Source organism: Mus pahari, chromosome 14, assembly GCF_900095145.1.
Source record: "Mus pahari chromosome 14, PAHARI_EIJ_v1.1, whole genome shotgun sequence".
NCBI classification, from domain to species: Eukaryota; Metazoa; Chordata; class Mammalia; order Rodentia; family Muridae; genus Mus; species Mus pahari.
In genome coordinates, this window is record NC_034603.1 from 64556497 (window position 1) to 64576055 (window position 19559).

At 56.5% G+C, this 19559-nt stretch overlaps 1 protein-coding gene across 3 annotated transcripts; it reads right to left on the reverse strand.

Annotated features, from left to right (window-relative positions):
* Nucleotides 1–1962: 1962 nt before the first annotated feature.
* Nucleotides 1963–17406, reverse strand: Tbkbp1 (TBK1 binding protein 1). Of its 3 annotated transcripts, none has more exons than XM_021212347.1 (10): nt 17371–17406; nt 15339–15592; nt 14929–15051; nt 14612–14716; nt 13378–13558; nt 12414–12592; nt 12259–12320; nt 5056–5174; nt 4198–4910; nt 1963–3454 (listed from the first exon to the last, which is right to left on the reverse strand). In XM_021212347.1, exons 2-10 carry the CDS (start codon nt 15561–15563, stop codon nt 3326–3328), a joined length of 1836 nt encoding a protein of 611 aa, XP_021068006.1. In that variant the 5' UTR covers nt 15564–15592; nt 17371–17406; the 3' UTR covers nt 1963–3325. The 3 variants fall into 3 exon arrangements, with proteins under 3 accessions (XP_021068006.1, XP_029402412.1, XP_029402413.1); XM_029546552.1 differs by lacking the exon at nt 17371–17406 and adding an exon at nt 15968–16808; XM_029546553.1 differs by lacking the exon at nt 17371–17406 and having other exon boundaries at nt 12414–12589; nt 15339–16809.
* Between the last annotated feature and the right edge of the window lie 2153 nt (nt 17407–19559).

Below are 19559 nucleotides of genomic sequence, written 5' to 3' on the forward strand. Positions count from 1 at the left end.
TTGCCCTCCGCCCTTTGCCCTCTGCCCTCCCTTTGCTCTTAATGTCTCATCCATGACCTCCATTCTCTCTGTGGTGACCAAAGTTGCTCTGTTTTCATTCTAGCTGAAAGAGAGGGGAACTGGCCCACTGCCTTATAAAGATGGCAAGGAGTAAGTGCTCCGCCCCCTGCTGGGCGTGGTAGCTTTTAATCCCAGCACTCGGGAGGCAGAGGCAGGTAGATTTCTGAGTTCGAGGCCAGCCTGGTCTACAGAGTGAATTTCAGGACAGCCAAGGCTAAACAGAGAAACCCTGTGGGGGGGGGGAAGAGCTCCACCCCCTGTCTTCATCGCCGGGTGAGGTGTTTCTCATTAACACCACCCCACTCATCCACACACCCCTCCCTTTATTACCAATCAGCTTCTTCTCAGGAGAGGCCACACCCTCCTCAGCAGATCTCCCGACACAGCCAACACAGGGACCTAGGACAGAGGCAGGCAAGAGTCTGTGTGACCTGAGACCTCCAGATGGGGAAATTTGGGGGATGGGGCCAGAACTGGAGATGCTGTTGGACAGAGATGCCCTGAGTGGCTAGGCCTCTGCTACATCCTCACCTTCACTACATGATCTTTGAGCCTGTGCTGGGAAGAGCAAGTGGATCTACAGGAGTCGCTTCTAGCCTCTCAGGGGACTACGCTCTACCCTACTCAAGGGAAAGTTGTTCCAACCTTCCACCTCGTTTCCTGGAGCCTAGAAATGTCAGCCTCCTGGTCCCTGAACCCTGCAGTTCTCAGTCCCTGTTGCCCTCTGGGCTCTGGAGAACAATCCATAGCAAATGTCCTTTGTGATCACCATCCTGCTTGAGAGGTGGGAGGGATGAGGGTCGCAGGGCCTCCCAGCCTCTTCCTTTGAGGAGTGTCAGATGGAAGTCTGTGCTATGGAGGGGACCTAGATGGAGACAGATGGAGACGCGCTGCCTTTTCCCTCTTCCGCCTGCCTTCTCTTCCAGCCCCCAGCAACGTTCTGCCCTGTACCTGAGCCTTTCCCGAGTCCCTAGAAATCAGGGAGACAAGCTGCCAGAGTCTGCATCCAATGTCCCCTTGCTCTCTCTACCCTGATGACAGGGGAATGTCCAGGCAGGACACCTGGGTCCACTCCCACTTCAGCCCCACGCAGGGACGTCGGTCAGGTCACCTGGTCTGCCTATGTCCACGTGGGCTCATTCTCAGCCCTTAACCTCAAGTCACTGATGAGCGCAGACCTCTGTGTCCTGTATTTTCTCTCCAATTCCAGAGATTCAACCCAGGGCTTTTGTACATGCTGGGCAAAAGCCACATCACTAAGTCATACCCACAGCCCTTCCCAAATCTGTCTTCTATTTAGAAGTGGTCATTTGGGGAAAAAAAAAGAAAAGAGAAAAAAAGTCATGTGGAAATGATAGAGTTAATGAATAAATAACTCATAAAAAACTCAGACTCTTTTTTAAAATTTTTTTATTCCACACAGAGGGCACAGCGAAGGCTAGGGCAAAAGTCATGGGTTCGCGACCCAGCTCTGACCTCCCGGTTTGGGGTGTTTGAGGTAGCAGTTGAGCCTAAAGCCTTGCCCTGTCCTCATAGTCTTAGACTCATGAGGACCTGGAACACAGGTTCCTTCTGTGCTGTTCCAGCCTGCCTCCTGGTATTCAGAAGTTATCTGAGACAAATAAGGGCTACTACTGATCCATTAAGATGGCCCAGAGCTCTAGAACCTCTGCTGGCCAGACATGCTGAGGGGAAAAATTCAAGAGCCCCTGCATCTGGTCAGGATGGGCAGCTGCTTCAAACCTGTTCTCAGTGAGGACATGCGTCACCTGTGACCACCAGCCAGCATGATCAGAGTGGGATCCGACCGCTCGCCAGCCCCACCTCCCGAGAGGTTTCCAAGACCTTCCAAGTGAGGGCCAAGGCCCCGCCCCGCCCACGGAAGCACAGCCTGAGCGCACACAGATGGAACAGGTAAGTTTTATTTGGACTTTCAACTTGTTCAGAGAGCACTTGGTCCTCTCTCCCCTCTACAGGCCCCCTTCCCCATGTCCCCTCCCTGGGGAACACTCAGGGTACAATGACATGTCTCTGGAGTCCGTGGCCCCTTCCCTGCTGACATACCCCTCACCCCCTTCACAGAGGAAGGAGGGGTGTGGGGAGAGGGCCTGGAAGATTTGGATCAGAATGGCACATTCGATGGACAGTGGCATTCACTGCCATCGGCTGGCCGAGGCCCCAGGGAGGCTCAAAGTGAGGGGTGGATTCATAGTGGGCAGCAGACTCCCTCGGGAGGCTCCCACCTCAGCCTGGGGCCCCAGCCTCCCACTCCCCTGTCTTTCTGAGGGGAGGACTCTGAGGTAGATTTCACAGAGGGAATATAGGGTGGGCGGGTAGGTATGGGAAGGGTTAGCTCTTTTGAAGTTGATCCTCACAGCACCCAGGGCCCAATCTCAGGTTCTGGCCTGGGCGGGAGGGGCTGATGACACCTACCCAGCAAACACAGGCTGAGTCACACTTGGGCTCTGGGGAACCTGTGGTGTCAGGAGCTGCGGGGGGGGGGGGGGGGGAAGCATCTGCCTTGGTGATCTGCACCTTAGTGCCAGGGGCTCCTGAAGAGCCCAGGCCTGTGAGGCTGGACTGAGGGTAATGGCCCAGGAGTCCCAGCCTCAAGGCAGCCCCTTTGGGCTGGATCATCCAAGGCCTGCAGGGTCCTCCCACCCCTCTGCCACCTTTCTGGTTTCCCAGGGTGGGCAGAGGGGGAGAACAGAGCTGGCCTGCAGTGACTAACAAGAAACAAGATGCCCCCTTCCCCAGGACCACAAGCCCCAAGCTGGTCGGTCATGAGACAGAAGGGCTGGCATCGGTGTGCAGGGCAGGCTCTGAGACCCTATCGAGAGGTCTTTCCTGGAAGAACACAGTCCAGGAAAGACAAACATTTGGGAAGGGGCTCCCAGAGCTCTTGATACCTCCTCCTCTCCCTCCCCTGAGCACTAGACTTCCTCTTGGAGACAACCCTGTTGAAGAACAGAAAGGCAGAGAGAGGCGGAGGATACATCCTTCTCATCCCAGACCAGATCCCCACTCCCCGGTGGAAACCAGGAAGACAGGGAGAGCCTTGGTCGACCTCCAGGAAAGAGCCAGAGCTGAGTGGTGCCTGGACCAGGGAAGATGGCACACACATTGACTCGGTAGCTAGTGGAGGTATCTGGGGACCGCAAGGGGCGGGGCCCCCCACGAGATTCATGCAGCATTCAAAGTGAGTGTTTGGGGGGTGATGAGAGAGAGAGAGAACAGAGAAACAGGCAACTGTGGGAGAGGTGCCCTAGATCTTGCTGTTCTCCAGGTGGGAGTCAATGTGTTTGATGAGGGCATCATCTGGGTACCCAACAGGGAAACCCAGCTGGCAGAGGGGGCAGCTGCGGATGTCAGAGCCCACCGTCTCCATCAGTAGCTGTGGGAAGAAAATGAAGGCACTTAGAGCCTGTCTCACATCCCACCTGCCCTTTCCTGGGACTCCTATCAGGGAGGGCTGTGGCAGGCATGGAGGAGTCTGGCTATCCTGTCTCCAGAGCCATCCTCAGCGTCCACTGCAGCTCAGCAGTTACTGCCCTGCCCACAGGGCTGGGAAAGCATCTAAGAATCACTGCTTGGCTCCCTAAGGCACATCAGAAATGAGGGGAAACAAGACCTGGGCATGCTTCCGGAGTGACTGAGACACAGTCAACTTAAGCCATGTACAACCCTGACTTCAGTCCTTCCAAGTAAGGGGTAGCTGAGATATTCAGGAAACTCACTCACTTAGTGAGAGCCTAAGCATGTGCTTGAGCCACACATGCTGAGGACTACTTTCGGGCCATTGGTTTTCCTAAAAACCTAAGATATCGTCTTCTTTTTACAGAGGAGACAATGGAGAGAACTTGAAGGGGGGGTCCTTCAGACACTATGCAGTGGAGTCGGGATCAAAGCCAGTACTGTCACTTTGAGGACCACACTTTTAATAGTGCAGGTGGGGGTGGGGACTTATTCCTACCAACCGGAAAAGGAGGGAGGGAAAGGCTAAACTAGGATGTGTTTGCAGGGTCATCCCTGCCTACTTTGTGTGAAGATAAGCAATAAGGTGCGACCCCACAGAGGGCAGGCTCTCTGCTCTGCATCTCAAGTTACCCAGGCTGAGGGAAGCAGTACACTACTCACATTGATGGATGGCCAGGACTGTGCGTGCTCAGCGTGGGCATAGGCGGTGGCCGCAGGCGACTCTGGGATGGGGAAGCCCGCACAGAACGAGGCGCAGCGGATGGTGCCCGCTTCGGGACTGGGCGGGCTGGCCGGCATGGCCCACTCCTCTTCCTCAGACGGCTGCTTCTCAAAGCGCAGGCGGATGCCCTCGAAGGCTCGACGTGGGCTGAGCGGCCTGCCGTAGAGCTCGCCGCCGTAGGCGCGGGGCTTGGGGAGCGTGGCAGCCTCGGCCTGCAGCCAGGCGGGGGAGGCACCAGCGTAGGCCGCCCCCTCCGCCAGCTCCGAGTAGCTGCGGCGGCCCTGGAAGCCGGCCTTGGCGTGATGGCTGGGCGGCTTGGCATAGGCACGCTCGGCCAGCGTCCTCTCCCCCGGTGGTGGCGGTGGCCGGGGCTGCGGGGCCGGGCAGCTGGGTGGCACAGGCGAGCGGCGCTGCGGACTGGGCGACTGGCACGACGGCGGCACCGGCGAGCGGCGCTGTGGGACTGGGGACGGGCAGGACGGCGAGGCGGGCGAGCGGCGCTGCTGGGGCGAAGGGCACGGGGGCACGGGCGAGCGGCGCTGTGCAGCGGGGGACTGGCACGGGGCACAGGGCGGCGGTCGGGCAGGCGGGGAAGGCGAGGGGCACGCAGGGGCCGGGGAGTGACGTTGCGACAGCGGTGAGTGCCTTTGGCCTGGGAAAGACGAAACAGGACAGACTTCGTGGAGAGGCAAGCCGGGGCTTACAAGGGCAATGCCCAGCCAAGGAGTGGAAGATGACTCCTGGGTTCAGCACCCCTGATCCCACACCAGGGACCTGTCCGGCTCAAGCAGTCTCACCTGCGTTGCGGGCCTGTTCCTGCAGCAAAGTCCTCAAGATCCTCCCCTGCAGGGAACTCAGCTCCCTAAGCCGACCCAGCTCCTCTGTCAGTTCTGTGTAGGCCAGCGCCAAGTTCACCCTGAGGTCAGAGGGCAAGAGGTGAGGAAGAAAAGGGATGTGGTTCTTAGACCCTGGCTGTAGAAAAGAACCTGTTCTGCCATACAGTGTTCGCACCTAGCCCAGCTGCAGGAATCCTCTGTGCTTTAAAATCCTTTAATCCCAGCACTTGGGAGGCAGAGGCAGGTGGATTTCTGAGTTCCAGGCCAGCCTGGTCTACAAAGTGAGTTGCAGGACAGCCAGGGCTATACAGAGAAACCCAGTCTCGCAAAAAAATAAAAAAAAAAATAAAACAAAACAAACAAAAAGATCCACCTCTACAGCCACCTCTTCTAGGGAGCCTTGCCTAGGGCAGGGATGTGGAATAGAGAAGTTCTAAGGGGCCCTGATCTGAATTCCATTTGGGGACTGACCATAGCTCATACAGGTATGTGTGAATGTTTTTCTAATTGTTGCACAAATTGTGATTCCTAAGAAAGCCATACTGAATTCACACAACACACCTACTAGCACAGGTCCCTGGTGACAGCTCCCTGCTGCTCAGGAGGCAGATGCAGGAGTAGAAGGACTGACAGCCTGGGGTACAGATCAGGGTCAGGGTTAGGGCGCTTAGACTGCTCTGGGACTGGCACCCTCAGTAGTCTAGGGACATGGTGTAAAACTACTTTGAATCAAATTACAGTAAGGACTCTGGGAGTTAAGCCTACTTCTTAGGGAAAACAAGGCCTCACTACCCGTCATCTTGGGAACCCAGGCTCAGGCTCCATGGCCACCAGCCCACCCTATCTCAGGGCCCATGTTTGTAAGATGCATCTTCTGTTCCATCACCTTCATCTCACAAGTCTGTGAAGGAGTGATGTCTTCCTACCAGGCCGGGAAGTCCAGGTGTGTCCCACACCAAATTGGGGACTCCTCCAGGGAAGTTTCAGTTTTTAGACTGAAAGCAATCTGAGGGTGGGAGCTGTGTGTTCCTGGTCAGACTGGGGGCTTCTGGGGGGCAGGATCATGCTATGTACACAGCAGGGGGAGCTGGGAGGCTCGGGACAGTACAGTTGTGGAGTGTCGGGTCTGCCCACAGAGCACAGTTCTATCCTCATCCACTTTCCCTGCTGCATCTCAGGTGACAGATACAGGTCGTCTCCTTCACACCCTGCCTGGGAGATCTCACCTGTCACATTCAGTTCCCCAGGCCTCTTGCTCCCCTGCTGGCTCCCTTGTCAGGAGCCACCCCAGTTTCCACAACCCAGTGCCTGGCATTCTCCTTGGGGTGGAAAACAATTGGAGCTACAAGAAACTGAAGAAGCCCCTGGCTCAGAGAGCCCAGACCCGCTCCAAGATGACACTGGTCCCTGAGCAAGCTGACACATCCTCTGTAAGAGCCCCAGCCCAGCCTCACAAAGACTTCTGAGACCCTGGGCAGACTGAGGTGCTCGGGCCTCCTCCTGACACCCCACAGGCCTGTGGGACATGCCCTTTCTTTGGCCTCTTTCTCCTCACACACCAATGGTTGCATAGGCTACGTACCAGAGTGACTCACTGAAAACACTGCCAATTCAGTGGAAAAAAAAAAAAAAAAACTCGACAATACAACACAGGCCTCGCACGTGCGTCTGAATACCACCCTGCTTCCTGACTTCCTGGTCACACCTGAGAGGCTTTTCACCATCATGGCTTGGGGGGTGGGGGTGGGGAACAGGTCACGTGAGCAGCAGCACACAATGCACTGGGTGATGAACACTGATCAGGAGCCAGGCTCCATGCTGGGAACTTCACTTGTCTTCACAACTACTCTAAGCCAATCTACCGCACAGGTAAGAAAAGAGGTACACAGAGGTAAAGTCACGTGGCTTAAAGCTCGGAAAGGAACACCAGTCTCCCAGATTCCTAAGTATCCAGGCTATAGACATTACTCATATGGCTCCCAAACATCATGGAAGTGGGAGAAATGAAGGGAGAAAGCAGAAGGGAAGAGGAGGAAGAAGAGGCCCAGGTGTCGAGAAGCACTGTACCCTGGGAAGAGTGAAGAAGGCTGACAGGCATACAAAACTGGGGCAGGTTCTGGTGCCCACAGAGCAGCGACTTGCTCTCGGCACCGCAGCCCACTGGGCTGGTATCTTTAGAGAAGCCGGACAACCAGCAGCAGATCTGTCGGGAGAGGGGCTCCCTCTCTTTTTTAACATTTCACCTCCTGGGGGCATTTGTTTTCCCTGTCACTAACAAAGCACCTTCGAGCCAGAAGATCTAAGACCTGAGAGCCTCTCCCAAACCTCTCTGCCTCAGAGCAGCTTCTGAGCCACACAGCCTCCCCCAGCCGCCCTGTGTCTGTCCCTGTGATTCAGTAGGGCCAGAACGCAGCAGAGTCGTGAGACGGGCCCGGGTTAAAGACTGGATGAAAGCCGGGGTGAGGGTCCAGCTACATACCGGGCTGGTAGTTCTTCTGTGGTCATGGCTATGGGGTACAGCTGAGGGTCAGGATAAGACATAGGGGTAAAGTCAGGCACAGAGCAGTGTAAGGGCGGGGGACAGAATCAGGTGTGTGAGGAGAGAGATGCCAGAGAAAGGTCTGCACTGTGGTCAGAAGCATCCCTGGATGCAGGCCTATGAGAAAAGCAGGAACAGCATTCCTGGCCCTCCTAACCTGTCCATCTTTACCCCTGGCTGCCCCTCATTGCCCCAGCCACCCCACCCAGCAGGGGAATTTAGGGGCCAAACTTTCCACCCACCCACAGGCACACCCAGCGTCAGTCTTCCCGCCTGCCAGACCCTCAGGGAGGGGACCACAGGCACCAGGCCGTGGAGCGGACTTGAGGTTGTGGGCTGGCGGAGGAGGAAGTCGCTTTGCAACAAGCCAGTGCTCCACCACTTCCTTTCCAGAGCCTTGAGCCCTCATGCTCCTCGACCAGCTACGCCTTGTGGTCCCCAGACCTGAGCTCTTCAGGGCAGCCTCTCCCTCCCAGGCAGAGCCAGGTAGCTGGGTGCCCAGAAGGTTCCCTGATAGCGTGGGACTGAGCAGCTCAGAGTGTGGCAGGAGCCAGGCTCCCTAGTTTGCCCAGGCCTGTCCCTGCTCACACTAGTTGCATAATTAACAATGTCCCCTTTCACTTTCAAAAGTGATGCAATTTGGTCAACAAATCACATGGTCACCCCCTTATAAAAGCCCTCCTACCTGCAGAGCCACCTGAGCAGACAGTGAGCCTGGTCACTCTAAGCTGGGACCTGCCTGGACTGCCCAGCCCTGGGGCCTCAGTTTCTTCATGCCTCATGTTTATGAGAGTAAGATGACGCTTTGTAGGAATGGCACCTCACCTTGGGTCCAGTCTAGACAGACAGGTGTGGGTGAGAAAGGCCACGTTAAGGCTTTGTCCTTTAAGGTACTGGATTAAGATTTAGTATGCTGGATGAAGTAGCTCATGTCTATAACCCGAGCACTTGGGAAGAAGAAGCAGGAGGACCACCATTAGTTACAGGCCAGCCAAGGCTACATGGTGACATGCTGTCTCAAAAAAAAAAAAAAAAAAAAAAAAAAAAGAGTGAGTTCCAAGCCCACCAGGGCACCAAAAAAAAGCCTCACTCACAAAAAAAAAAAAAAAAAAAAAAAAAAAAAAAGAGTGAGTTCCAGGACAGCCAGGGCTACACAGAGAAGCCCTGTCTCGAAAAACCAAAATAAAAAAAAAAAAGCGCCGGCTATAGTGGTACACGCCTTTAATCCCAGCAGACACAGGCGCATCTCTGTGAGTTCCAGTACTGCCAGAGGTACATAGTATGACCCTGTCTCAAATAAATAAATGAATAAAATAAGATAAATCAAGACATCAGTTGGTAGCACACGCTGTGATGCTCGGGCGTGGGAGGTAGACCCAGGGGAACAAGGATTAGCGGCACCCTCAGCTCTGTAGCAAGTTCAAAACTACGTGAACCTGTCTTAAAAAACAAAACCCAAACCAAAACTCTCTGACAAAGAACAACAAAAACCACTTAGTGATAAGTGATAAGGCGTGCACGTCTCTACAGGGAGAAGGATGCCAGGAGCCGCTGTCAGCTCTGGGCCCAGCCGACGGCGGCAGCTGTGCACAGGGTGGAAATGCCTTCCAAACCCACAGTCCGCCTGACCAGCAGAGCCCCTGTCCACCCTCAGGGTGCCCTGTGGCTGCAGTGCTAAGAGGTTAGTTCTCTGTGCTCTGGGTACCAGACCTAAGGAGACGCAGAGGAAAGGAAGTAGGGAGGGGAGAAGCCTGAAGGAGGGGGGCCCGGGCTCACTGGCTCTGGGGGCAGGAGGCTAAGCTCAGGGTACATGGGGGTCTCCGACTTCCGTCCTGACCCACCCCACACTGCCCTTGACCTCTGTGCAGAGTTTCCATCCTCTCTCTTCTGAGTTCACACTTCCCCACCACTAACCACAGCCCACGCAGAGGCTTGTGGGTGGAGAGAGGGGGGTGGGAGGAGTGGGCGGAAAAGGCCCCAGGTTGCAACCTTGAGCCCCCCACATTAGGAAGAAAGAAAGGGCTGTAATTCACTATTTCCCCCCTCATTACCCATAGTGGATCTCATCTTTTCACTGGGCCCCCTCACCAGTAAGACCCCATCTGCGCGATCTACTTGGAGCCCTCCCTAAAATGCCTGTGTTCTCCAGCATTTGACATCCTTTCAGCGGCCCCACCCAAGAATCCACAGGCCTGGAGGGGAGGGGACCAGGGCATTCTCCACATGTCATCTTGACTGGGACCTTCCTGGGTCCTTCCCTCCCTGAAGATCCTCAGAAGTTCAGTGAACTCCACTGCTCCCTCCTCTCTCCTCCCTCCTCCCTTCTCCCTCCTCCCTCCTCCCTGCCTTCCTCTGTGGCTATTTGACTCCCTGGGCTGGGCTATGACCACTAGGAAGCAAGTTCTCCACTAGAATCCCACAGACTGGAGGATGCCAGCCTGGTGTGTCTGGCCTGGCTTCAGTCCTGCTGGCTGGGAAACACTGGGGGTTAGAGTTTGTGGGCCAGGGGCTGAGAACAAGGGCCTGCCTGCCACCTCCAGGGCATGCTCCTAAGCACAGAGCACCAGAACGGGGCTCCTACAGGCATTGGTGGAAGGAGGATGTGAGCGCCTCGGCTGCCCCAGCGAACAAGGGAGATGGAAGGCACCTTTCAAGATAGGAAGATTTAGACCTAGAGGCAGGCTGAACTCAGAAGCTGCTCCCCCCCTTCTCTAGGCAATTTGGTGCCAGCATTTCATTCCCAGGAAAGCCCATCAATAAAATTCCCACTTGATATGGAATCAGCGGAAGTAAATGGAAGAGGGGGGTTGCTGATCCTGGGAGCTGGAAAGAGGGGACTGAGCCATCTTTAGGTGGGAGGGTGGGAGGGAACCCCAGGGAATTGCCTGGTACCAAAAAGACTGAGTTGATGAAAAATAAAGCACATAGGCTAAAGGGAGGGAAGGAGCAGGCAGGGTCTGCTAGGCTGACAGAGATCCAGGGGCTATGATAAAAGAAGCCACACACAAGCCTAGGGGGAGCCCACCACACCATGGGGTAATTGCCTCAACCAGCTCCCTCGGATTGGGAGGGAAGGGACTGGCTTGTCCAGAACAAGCAATATGACTGACAGAGCTTCTGAAACAAGCAATATGACTGACAGAGCTTCGCAAACACCTGAGATGGTGTTATCCATCCCTCGTCCCTTGCACACACATCCCTGTCCCCTGAGGAGCCTCCCCTTCCTGCCCCTTCCCAAGTTTTACTAAACCCTCTCCTCTCACATCTGACAGGGGTGACTGACTGACTCCTGAACCCTGGAGGGGACCCCAGGTCCAGAGAGACAAAGGCTAAGTCAAAAAGGCAAGGCCTTTCCCCAGCCCAGACCGAGTTCCTGGGATCAAAGCGGGTATGTCAGCCCTGTGAGTTCCACTAAGCATGCGTTCCTCTGTGTGTGTGTGTGTGTGCGCGTGTGCGTGTGTGCGTGTGTGTGCATGTGTGTGTATGTGCATGTGTGTGTATGTGTGTGCGTGTGTATGTATGTGTGTGTGCACGTGTGTGTGCATGTGTGTATGTGTGTGTGTGCGTGTGTGTGTGTGTGTATAACTTTCACTATGAGAAGGGGCTGGAACCACTGACTCCTAGTGGTGCCTTTGGCATAACTTCTGGGATGAGCAAGGATCTACACTAAGTCGGTATGTGTGTGTTCCAGGTTTGAACATAGGGGCCTCAGTGATCCCAGAGCCCCAGCCACAAGCTAGGGTGGACCCTTTCCACCAAGCTCCCTCCCAACCCCCACAGAAGCCTAGCTGAGGGAGGGGTCTTCCCCATCAGTCCCACACACAGGGTTCTCACCCTCTCGGCTGTCACAGGGCTGTCACAGCTCCACCCAGGCCCTCACCCTGCAGGGGGAGGAAGCAAGGGGTACCCCTGGCTGGCCAGGAGTGGATAGGATGCTGAGGAAACCTGTTGGAAGGGAGGGAGGGCCCTTGGGATCCTGGGAACTGGTCATGCTGTGTGAGGGAAGGTCAGCTCTTCCCTCTCTGAGCCTCAGTGTTCTCTGGTAAAGAATGTGCGGAGCCTGTATCACCTGCCTCCTCCCCATGAGAGGAACTAAGCACAAGGAAGTTTAAGCCGTTTCTCAGAGTGACTGAGGATAAGCAGGCGGCGGGTGCCGTGACAGTCACCGGGCTCTGTGGGTGCTCACCTCCCGTGCTGCTCAGCACGTCCCAAGGCCCCACTGTCACATTCCCCACAGACACAGCTATTCTTTACCCATCTCAAGGACTCCTCCCTTTAAATAAACAGACAAGGCAGGTCAAATCCTAAATGAGGGAGACCCACTCAGTTCTGTTTCTAGTACACAAACTCAGTAGAGAGAACACAGAACAGCGTGGCAGTGCCGCTGAATACATCTCCCGCCCCACAGGGTGAGAGGAGAAGGGCCCAGTCCAGAATCAGAATACTTCAGAGCCCTCCCTGTTTCCTGTGACAGGCGCAGAGTGGTAAGCAACCCGGGCGCCACACCCCAAGACCTAGGAAGACAGGTCACTGAAATCATGTGGACAGACGGAGAGCAAACGATGGAGACCTGGGGTAGTCCCATAGCATATGGGGTTGAGAGGATAGGGCTAGATGTGACTTACTGATCATCCCCAACTCTCTTTACCCAAGCCATGTCACATTCCGACTGGTTGGAGGCCAGATCCTGAGGAGAGAAGAAAGAGGTCAGAGCCGGCCTCACCTCTGTCTGGACCCCTCCTCGGCTGTTCTGTTCCGTGCAGCTCCGGAGTGCCCTTACCTGGGCCCGGGTCTCCTGCAGCTGCTTCAGCTCTCCCTGAAGTCGCTCACATTCTGCCTGGAGTTGCTCCTCCCGGAGCTGAGCCCCCCGAGCCTCCCCCTGCGCAGCCTCCAGGGCCTCTTCCAGGCGTCTCCTCTCCAGCTCGCTCACACTTACACTCGTAGGGCCAGGCCAACCTGCTGTCAGGAGACAAGATGATGTCGGGTAGGCTCTAGCTGCCCCAACTGACTCCCAGATCCACACAAAGTGAAACTGGTAGGGGCAGGGACTCGGCCCAAGGGTACTGAGAGGAGCCAGAAAGACAAACACCGAATGAAGGAGCAGATACTATTAGAAGGGAATTAAAGATGGGCTTGTTATAGATTCAATCTGGGAGGCCGGAGGAGAAATAAGGATGGGCTCTGGAAGGTGTCTCAGATTAGAACCAGCAGTTTGGGAACATCCTCAGGGGCCTGTACTCATCACAGCCTAGGGGGACTGAGTGGGGACGCCCTCTGCTGGCGCACCGGAGAATTGCATGATCTGGTCGGCCAAGGGATGTCAGTGGGAGAACTTGCGAAAAGTAGCTGGGGAGGAGGAACAGTTGGAGAGGAGAAGGGAATAATTATGAATAAATTTAAGATACTGAAGATCCCAGCCTGGTGTGGTGTTACATGATTGTATTCCCAGCACTGGGGAGACGAATAAGGAGTATTACTGCAAGTTCAGGGGTAGCCTAGCCCTAGCGTACACAGTAAATACAAGACCAAATGGGGCTGTGTAGTGAGACCTTATCTTATAAATAAATAAATAAATAAATAAATAGGAAAGAAAAGAAAGGAAAAATTGAGGAAAAAAAGAAAAAACAAAAGAAGCATATTGCAACAAGGTTTTGGGCAAGCCAGAGGTGTCCAGTCACACTGAAATGGGAGTTACAGTTAGAGACATGGAGAACAGGAAGGTATAGGAGTCACTGAGATCTCACCATGACCCAAGGCAGGTCCCCCTCTCAGAGCCAGATAGTGCAGGTCCAGGTCAGAACAGGCTGTGACGGGGACAGCTGGAGGGCTCAGGCTGGAGAAAGCTGCGTCCCGGAGGCCCTGCTTTTGCTGCAGCTGTTTCTCCAGACCACAGATCTGCCGTAGGTGAGTCTCTACCAGGGCCCGCTGCAGGGGAAGACAGAGGGCCAAGGGTTGATAGAGGGCCAGGGAGCCCTGTGGGCTCCCAAACCCAAGAGTCCCTCAGGCTGGGTAGTCATCACTCTCCAGACTGGAGCACAGACAGCTGGAGTGTCCCACACTCACACTCCAAGTGGTCACAGGTGTGAGGGCTCCTCTCCCAGCTCCTGCAATGCAGATGTTTCTGGCTACTGGTGTTGGCAAGGTCAGAACCAAACCTCCTCCGGGTCTTATCACCCAGGGACATTTATGCCAACACTGGGCTCCAGGGCCAGCCACCCCACCCCCTCAGGGATGTAATCTGCATTTGCATACATGACTTAGGCACATCTAGGCTTTGTCTCTCTCCTGTATAAAATGGGGATAGCAGTACCACGCCTACCTCCTTGATTGTTGTGAGAGCTAAAATGAGTAAATGTGTGTAGAGGGATATGAACAGTGCCTGGCACGCCGAGACTACCAAGCACACGTTCCTGACTATAAAAGGAAAACCGTTTTACACAAATGTCCCATTGCCGTCACAGCAGCTTAATGAGATGGGTTACCATTTTCTCTGCTTTTCAGATGAGGAGTGAGAGCTAAATAACTTGACCAAGGTCACAGCACAGGAGTTGGCAGAGACCTTATCTCCTGATACTGCCACCTGCCCACACACAAACGGCCACATGGCAACTCTCATCACGCTTGTGCTGGGACTATCTAGTGCTCTGGCATCTCTCCTGTCACTCATACCCTCTCCCAGACACTATACTATAGGTACAGGGTTGATGCAGTGTGACAGCCGCGCACACACACACACACACACACAGAGACAGCATCCTAGCCCTGCATAGCCCAGGGTACAGAGTCACCCCATGACCCGGATGATACTGTCTCATTCACTCAGCAAAGCAGGGATTCACAGTCAGGGACAAGTGGATACAGGGAGTGTGCATGCAGCAGAGTGTGTGTGACACACAGGTGGCACACACTCATCGGGTTGGAATGCGTGTAGAGAATCACACCACGTCGGATACCCCACCCCCACTCTCTGGGCCTCACCATCTCCCCCAGCTCTGTCTCCAAGTCGCTCTTCTCCACGCACAGTTTCTCGTAAGCCTGGATCATCTCCCCGAGCTGCTCTTCCTGCTCCTTACTCTTCTGCAACTGGGTAGGCCCGGAGACGGGTGCCAGGGTCAGGGCCATCCTGGCAGGGAGCAGAGGGGGCCCCCCAACCTCCCCAACCCTGTTCCCAATAGAAACAGGAAGAGCTGAAGCTGATTTAGGGAAGGCAAGGGCATGACGGGGTTGAGGGCAAAGTGACGGAAGCACGAGGTTAAGGGAGCCGGGGTTGGCTGGGAAGCTAAGCAAGGGCTTACCTCGTGTTGGAACTGGTTGAGTCGTTGCTGCAGACTGACCTTCTCCACCTCCAGCAGGGAGCCATCCTTGAGTTCATACAGAGGGAAGCCAGGATCCTCTCCAAAGTCGGTGATCAACGGATACTGTGGGAGGGTCGTCCTCAGAAAAGCCTGGCTTCCCATCCCAGGACCGCTCTGTGCCCAAACCCCACAGCCAGCTTCCCAGACTCCTCTCCCTGCCTTCTCCAATGGGACCCACCACTCCAAAGCTGGGCTCCCCTTCCTCCCCTGAGACTGGTTGCAGGAGCAGATCTCCTTGTACCCAAGGCAGCCTCCAGTGCTGGCCACCTCCTGGGACCCTTGGGATCTTTTTGGCGCCCTCCCTCCTTGCAGCTCGACTACACAGCTCTGCATCACATCTAGGTTCTGACCTTGATCTCATAGACTTTGAGGCGACGACGGAGGGTGGCATTCTCTCTCTCCAGGCCTCCTAGCCTTTCCTTGATATCTCCGTAGGCTGTGATGAGGGCGAAGTGGGAGGCAGAACACATGTCCCCTTCCAGGGACGGGTCTCCAGGACCATCCAGCCACACCTCACTGGGCCCCAAGGCCTCTTGGGTCAGGATGCTGATGTCATCTTCAAACATGGACTCCATGGTAAGGGCTTCAACCCACCCTGGGCCTCCTGAGAGTGCAGGAACAGAGTAAAGAGGACCACCCTGCTCTTTGTTCCCAACTCTTCCATGCTGGTCTGAGGAACCCGGGGTCGCTGGAAAGCTTCAGCCGAGAGACAGACCTCACAACTAACTCTGTCCCTCTCCTCTCTCAAGTTTCTGCCCTATCCTCTGCTGTGGCTGCTTATAGAAGGAAATGGAACCAGATAGGCGTCATGAGTGGAGTCGGGGGACAGACAACTGATAAACAGGGCGAAGGATCAGGGGCAGGAGGGAGAGACCTGTGGACGGATGGGAGGGCCGCTGTCCCAGCACTGGCACAGCCCAGAACCTGCCTAGCCTACTCGTTTTGGTCTCCTCCCCAGACCTCCCTTTCCCCCAAGTACCTCGACAGCCGCCAAGATTCCCATCCCAGGCCTCTGTCGCCTGCTCCTAGGGAAGGCCAGTCCTGCCAGGCAGCCTGGCCTCTGCGGCCCCCGCCCAACTTCCTCCCGCAGGATCCCAGAGTTCAGGAAAAGGAAGTGCCTCCCCAAGGGCCGTGGCAACCGTCCAGGCGCAGACCTACAGGAAGTCCTTGGCTGAGTGTCAGAGGCAGCAAACTGGGCGAGGGGGCCTAGGGGAACCGAGACCATGAAGGGAGACTCCAGCTTGTCCTATTGTGCCTGCCCTTAGGGAAATGGGGAGCCCTGGGAGGGGGGCAGGAATGACTCAGGGCTCCCCAAAACGAGTAGGCAGCGAGGGGGTGCGTGTGTACTTCTCCGGGCTCTTGTTTATGAATGTGTGGCTGTGGCTGCCATGTGGGGGGGAGTGTGTGTCTGTGAATGAGTGTAGGTGTGTGCCGCCGTCAATGAGCGCTTTGGCAGGGCGGAGGACCGGGGTCAGCGCGGAGTTCGGGAGTGACCAGAGATTGTGTGTCTGTGCGTATGTGTGTGTGTGTGTGTGTGTGTGCGCGCGCGTGTGAGCACGCGTGCGTGAGCGTGTGGGTAGGGTGGGCACGTTCGGGCCGAGTGTCACGTGAGGCACTATGGGAATGTCCGAGGTGTGTGCGCGCGCTGGAGCGTGTGTGCGCTCCGGCGAGGGGGCTCGGTCCGAAGGCGCGAGTTCCGACAGTGCAGGCCTCGGGGGTGGGGTGGGGGGCCTCCTCCCCCAGCCTCGGCTTAGAGCCGGAGCGACAGACGCGGGTGACAGGTCTGAGTAAGGAGCGTGTGCGCGTGTTTGGAGGGCTGGCCCCACCTTTAACCCTTTCTTGCCCACGCCACCCCCCCTCCCCCTACTCTGCCGGCCAGCGCTCACTACACACCCCACCCCCACCCCTGCCCACGATCTCGGGCCACCACCCCCCCTCGAGGACTCCGTGTCCCCACACACCCGGGCCGTGCGACCCGAGCTGCCTTCCTCCGCATCCTGGGGCCGCGCGCCGAGCGCCCGCGCAGGCTACTGGGGAGGGGGCGCCCCGTCCCGGCCAGGCCCCTCCGGCGGCCCCTTTAAGAGCGGCTCTTTAAACCCCCTCGGGCTCGGCGGACAGAAATTGTCGCCCCTCCCCTCCGCGGGGCCGAGACCGCGCAGCCCCCTCCCCCACCGCGGCCGGGCCCCGGGCGGGCTACTGAGCGGCGGCTGCCCGGCCCGGCCGGAGGCTGCGGGCAGCGGCGCGGGACCCTTCCCCACTCCGCTCCCGGGCGCAGCGCCCGCCCACCCGCGCCCGAGCGAGCCCCGGCCTCCCGCGCCCCGAGCCGCCCCGGCCCGCCGCGCCCCTCCCCCTCCCCCGGCCCGGGCCCCGGCCCGCACTCACGGCTGCCGCGGGCTCCTGCTCGCAGTCGCAGCGCACCCCTCCTCCGGCTCCCTCCCCTGACGGGCCCCAGCGCCCCCACCCCCTGGCACCGCGCGCCGCTCCGCGCCCTGCCGCCGCCGCCGGGTCTCTCCCCACCCCCTCCCCTCCCCTCCCGGCCCCCTCCCTCCCTCCCGCTCGCCCGCCCCGCTCCTCCTCCGCCGCCGCCGCCGTCTCCTCCGCCTCCTCCTCCCCGGCCGCTCCGGGTCTCTCCAGCTGGGCCGGTGCCCGGGACCCCGCGGTTGCCACCACCACGTGGCGAGGGGCGGCGGCCCCCGCGGTGCGGCCCGGCTGAGGCTGGCAGCGCGCCGGGCGCCCACCAGCTCCCCGCCGTGCGGCCTCCCCTCCCCGCCGACCGGCGCAGTGTCTGCGGACTGTGTGCTGGGGCGCCTCGGGGCAGGACTTGGGGTTGCACATTTTGGAAAGAAGTGGAGCTGTTTATTTGGGGAAAAACATTTTTATTTTCTATTGGTCTTCGGAGAAGAAACATCACTAGACTATGTACTCTTTGCTCTCGTAGGAAGGGGCATCGAAGTGATCTATCTATTTGAAGAGAGACATTAGAGTTAAATCTAACTTTGAAAGTGAGAGTGAACTAAGAAGATAAAATGTTCATTTGGGAAGACGGACAGCCCTCCCAAGCCCTTTATAGACGCTCCCAGAGGCCAGAGAGATGAAGAAACATCATACCTCGCCCTTTACACAAAGATTTGAGCGCCTGCCAAACTGCCAGGCAGAAGATGTCTTTTTGTCACGTTCCCACTGTGTGACCTTGGGCAAGTTACTTCACCTCTGACTTAGACAGGAGGTCGTTCCCGACAGGCCACCCCAATGGGGAAAGAATAGGGATCAGACGCCAAGGTGCCCTGCTAGTGCCGGGGAGATGTTAATGAGTCATTTTCTTCATTCCCCGGTGGATTAAGAACCGTGGACAGAGGCAAAGCCAGCCTGACTCTGCTGGGAGATCGCCAGGACAGAGCTGAGAGAGGCAGATGCAAACTCTGCAGGCCGGGCATAGGCTCGGGAAGGGGCTCTGGTGGGGTCAGTATTTAGGTAGGAAGATTCCATGGAAGCCGAGTCCACCTTTCTGGCTTCTATCAGAATACTTCTGAAAAGGGAAGGATGAAAGAAAAGGCCTCTTGTTCTGGGTGAGCTTTGAGAAACAAGGGCAGTTGTCATCTTCCCCACTGTAGAGAAGCATGCTAGGTAAGCCGTTCCTCCCAGGATGACCAGCCCCCAGTCTTGGACACTCTTCAAAGGAGGGGGATTCTCACTGGCTTGGCCTCCTGCTGGACAGCTCCCTTTTATAGTCTAGAACACAGAGGCCGGTCAGCTATTTGCTGGCCAAGCAGGCAGGAACTTTCTTAGACCGTATAGGATGACCCATCTATCCTGTAGATATGAAGGCAAGCTGATTGGAACAGGTCATCCCACTCAGGTGAACCAAGGGTAAGCGTCCTTTTCCTTCAGGCTCCAGAACTTCTCTTGTGAAGGAGGAACCATGCAAGACTGGAGGCCAGGTGTGGAGTTGTCTCCACAATTCCCATGAGCATAGACTTGGCCATAGCAAGCCCTCCCTTGCTGGAAAAGACAGTGAGTGGGTCAAGGGACCTCTGAGCACACTCTCCGGGATGAGTCAGCCCCTGCCTGCAGCTGCTGGCTGCTCACAGTGCAGGCCTAAGTGAGTCAGTCACCTGGTGCCCTAGAGCCAGGTGGTTCTATCCTGGGCTGTATGTGGCTGGTGGCAAAAGCCCCAAAGAATTAGATGAAACCTGAAAACCTGCCCCTAAGTCTGGCCCTGATTCCAGCATCTTCTGTTTCTAGTTTTTGTTCATGTCACACAGTTCTGAGCACAAGAGCTCAGCCCAGCCCATGGTCACTATGTTGTTCAATAAAAATACTATAAAAATTATTTGGGGACATGCTTTGAGACATAGTTTCACCCTGTGGCATCAAATGAAAAGCAACTTTCCTGTCTCAGCTTACTTCTTCTGGGAGGGGATTGTCTGACTTTTAACAAAAATTTCTCAAACATCCACAACATACTGGACACTGAAGATAAGAAGTGCGCTCTTGAGCCGGGCGTGGTGGCGCACACCTTTAATCCCAGCACTCGGGAGGCAGAGGCAGGCGGATTTCTGAGTTCGAGGCCA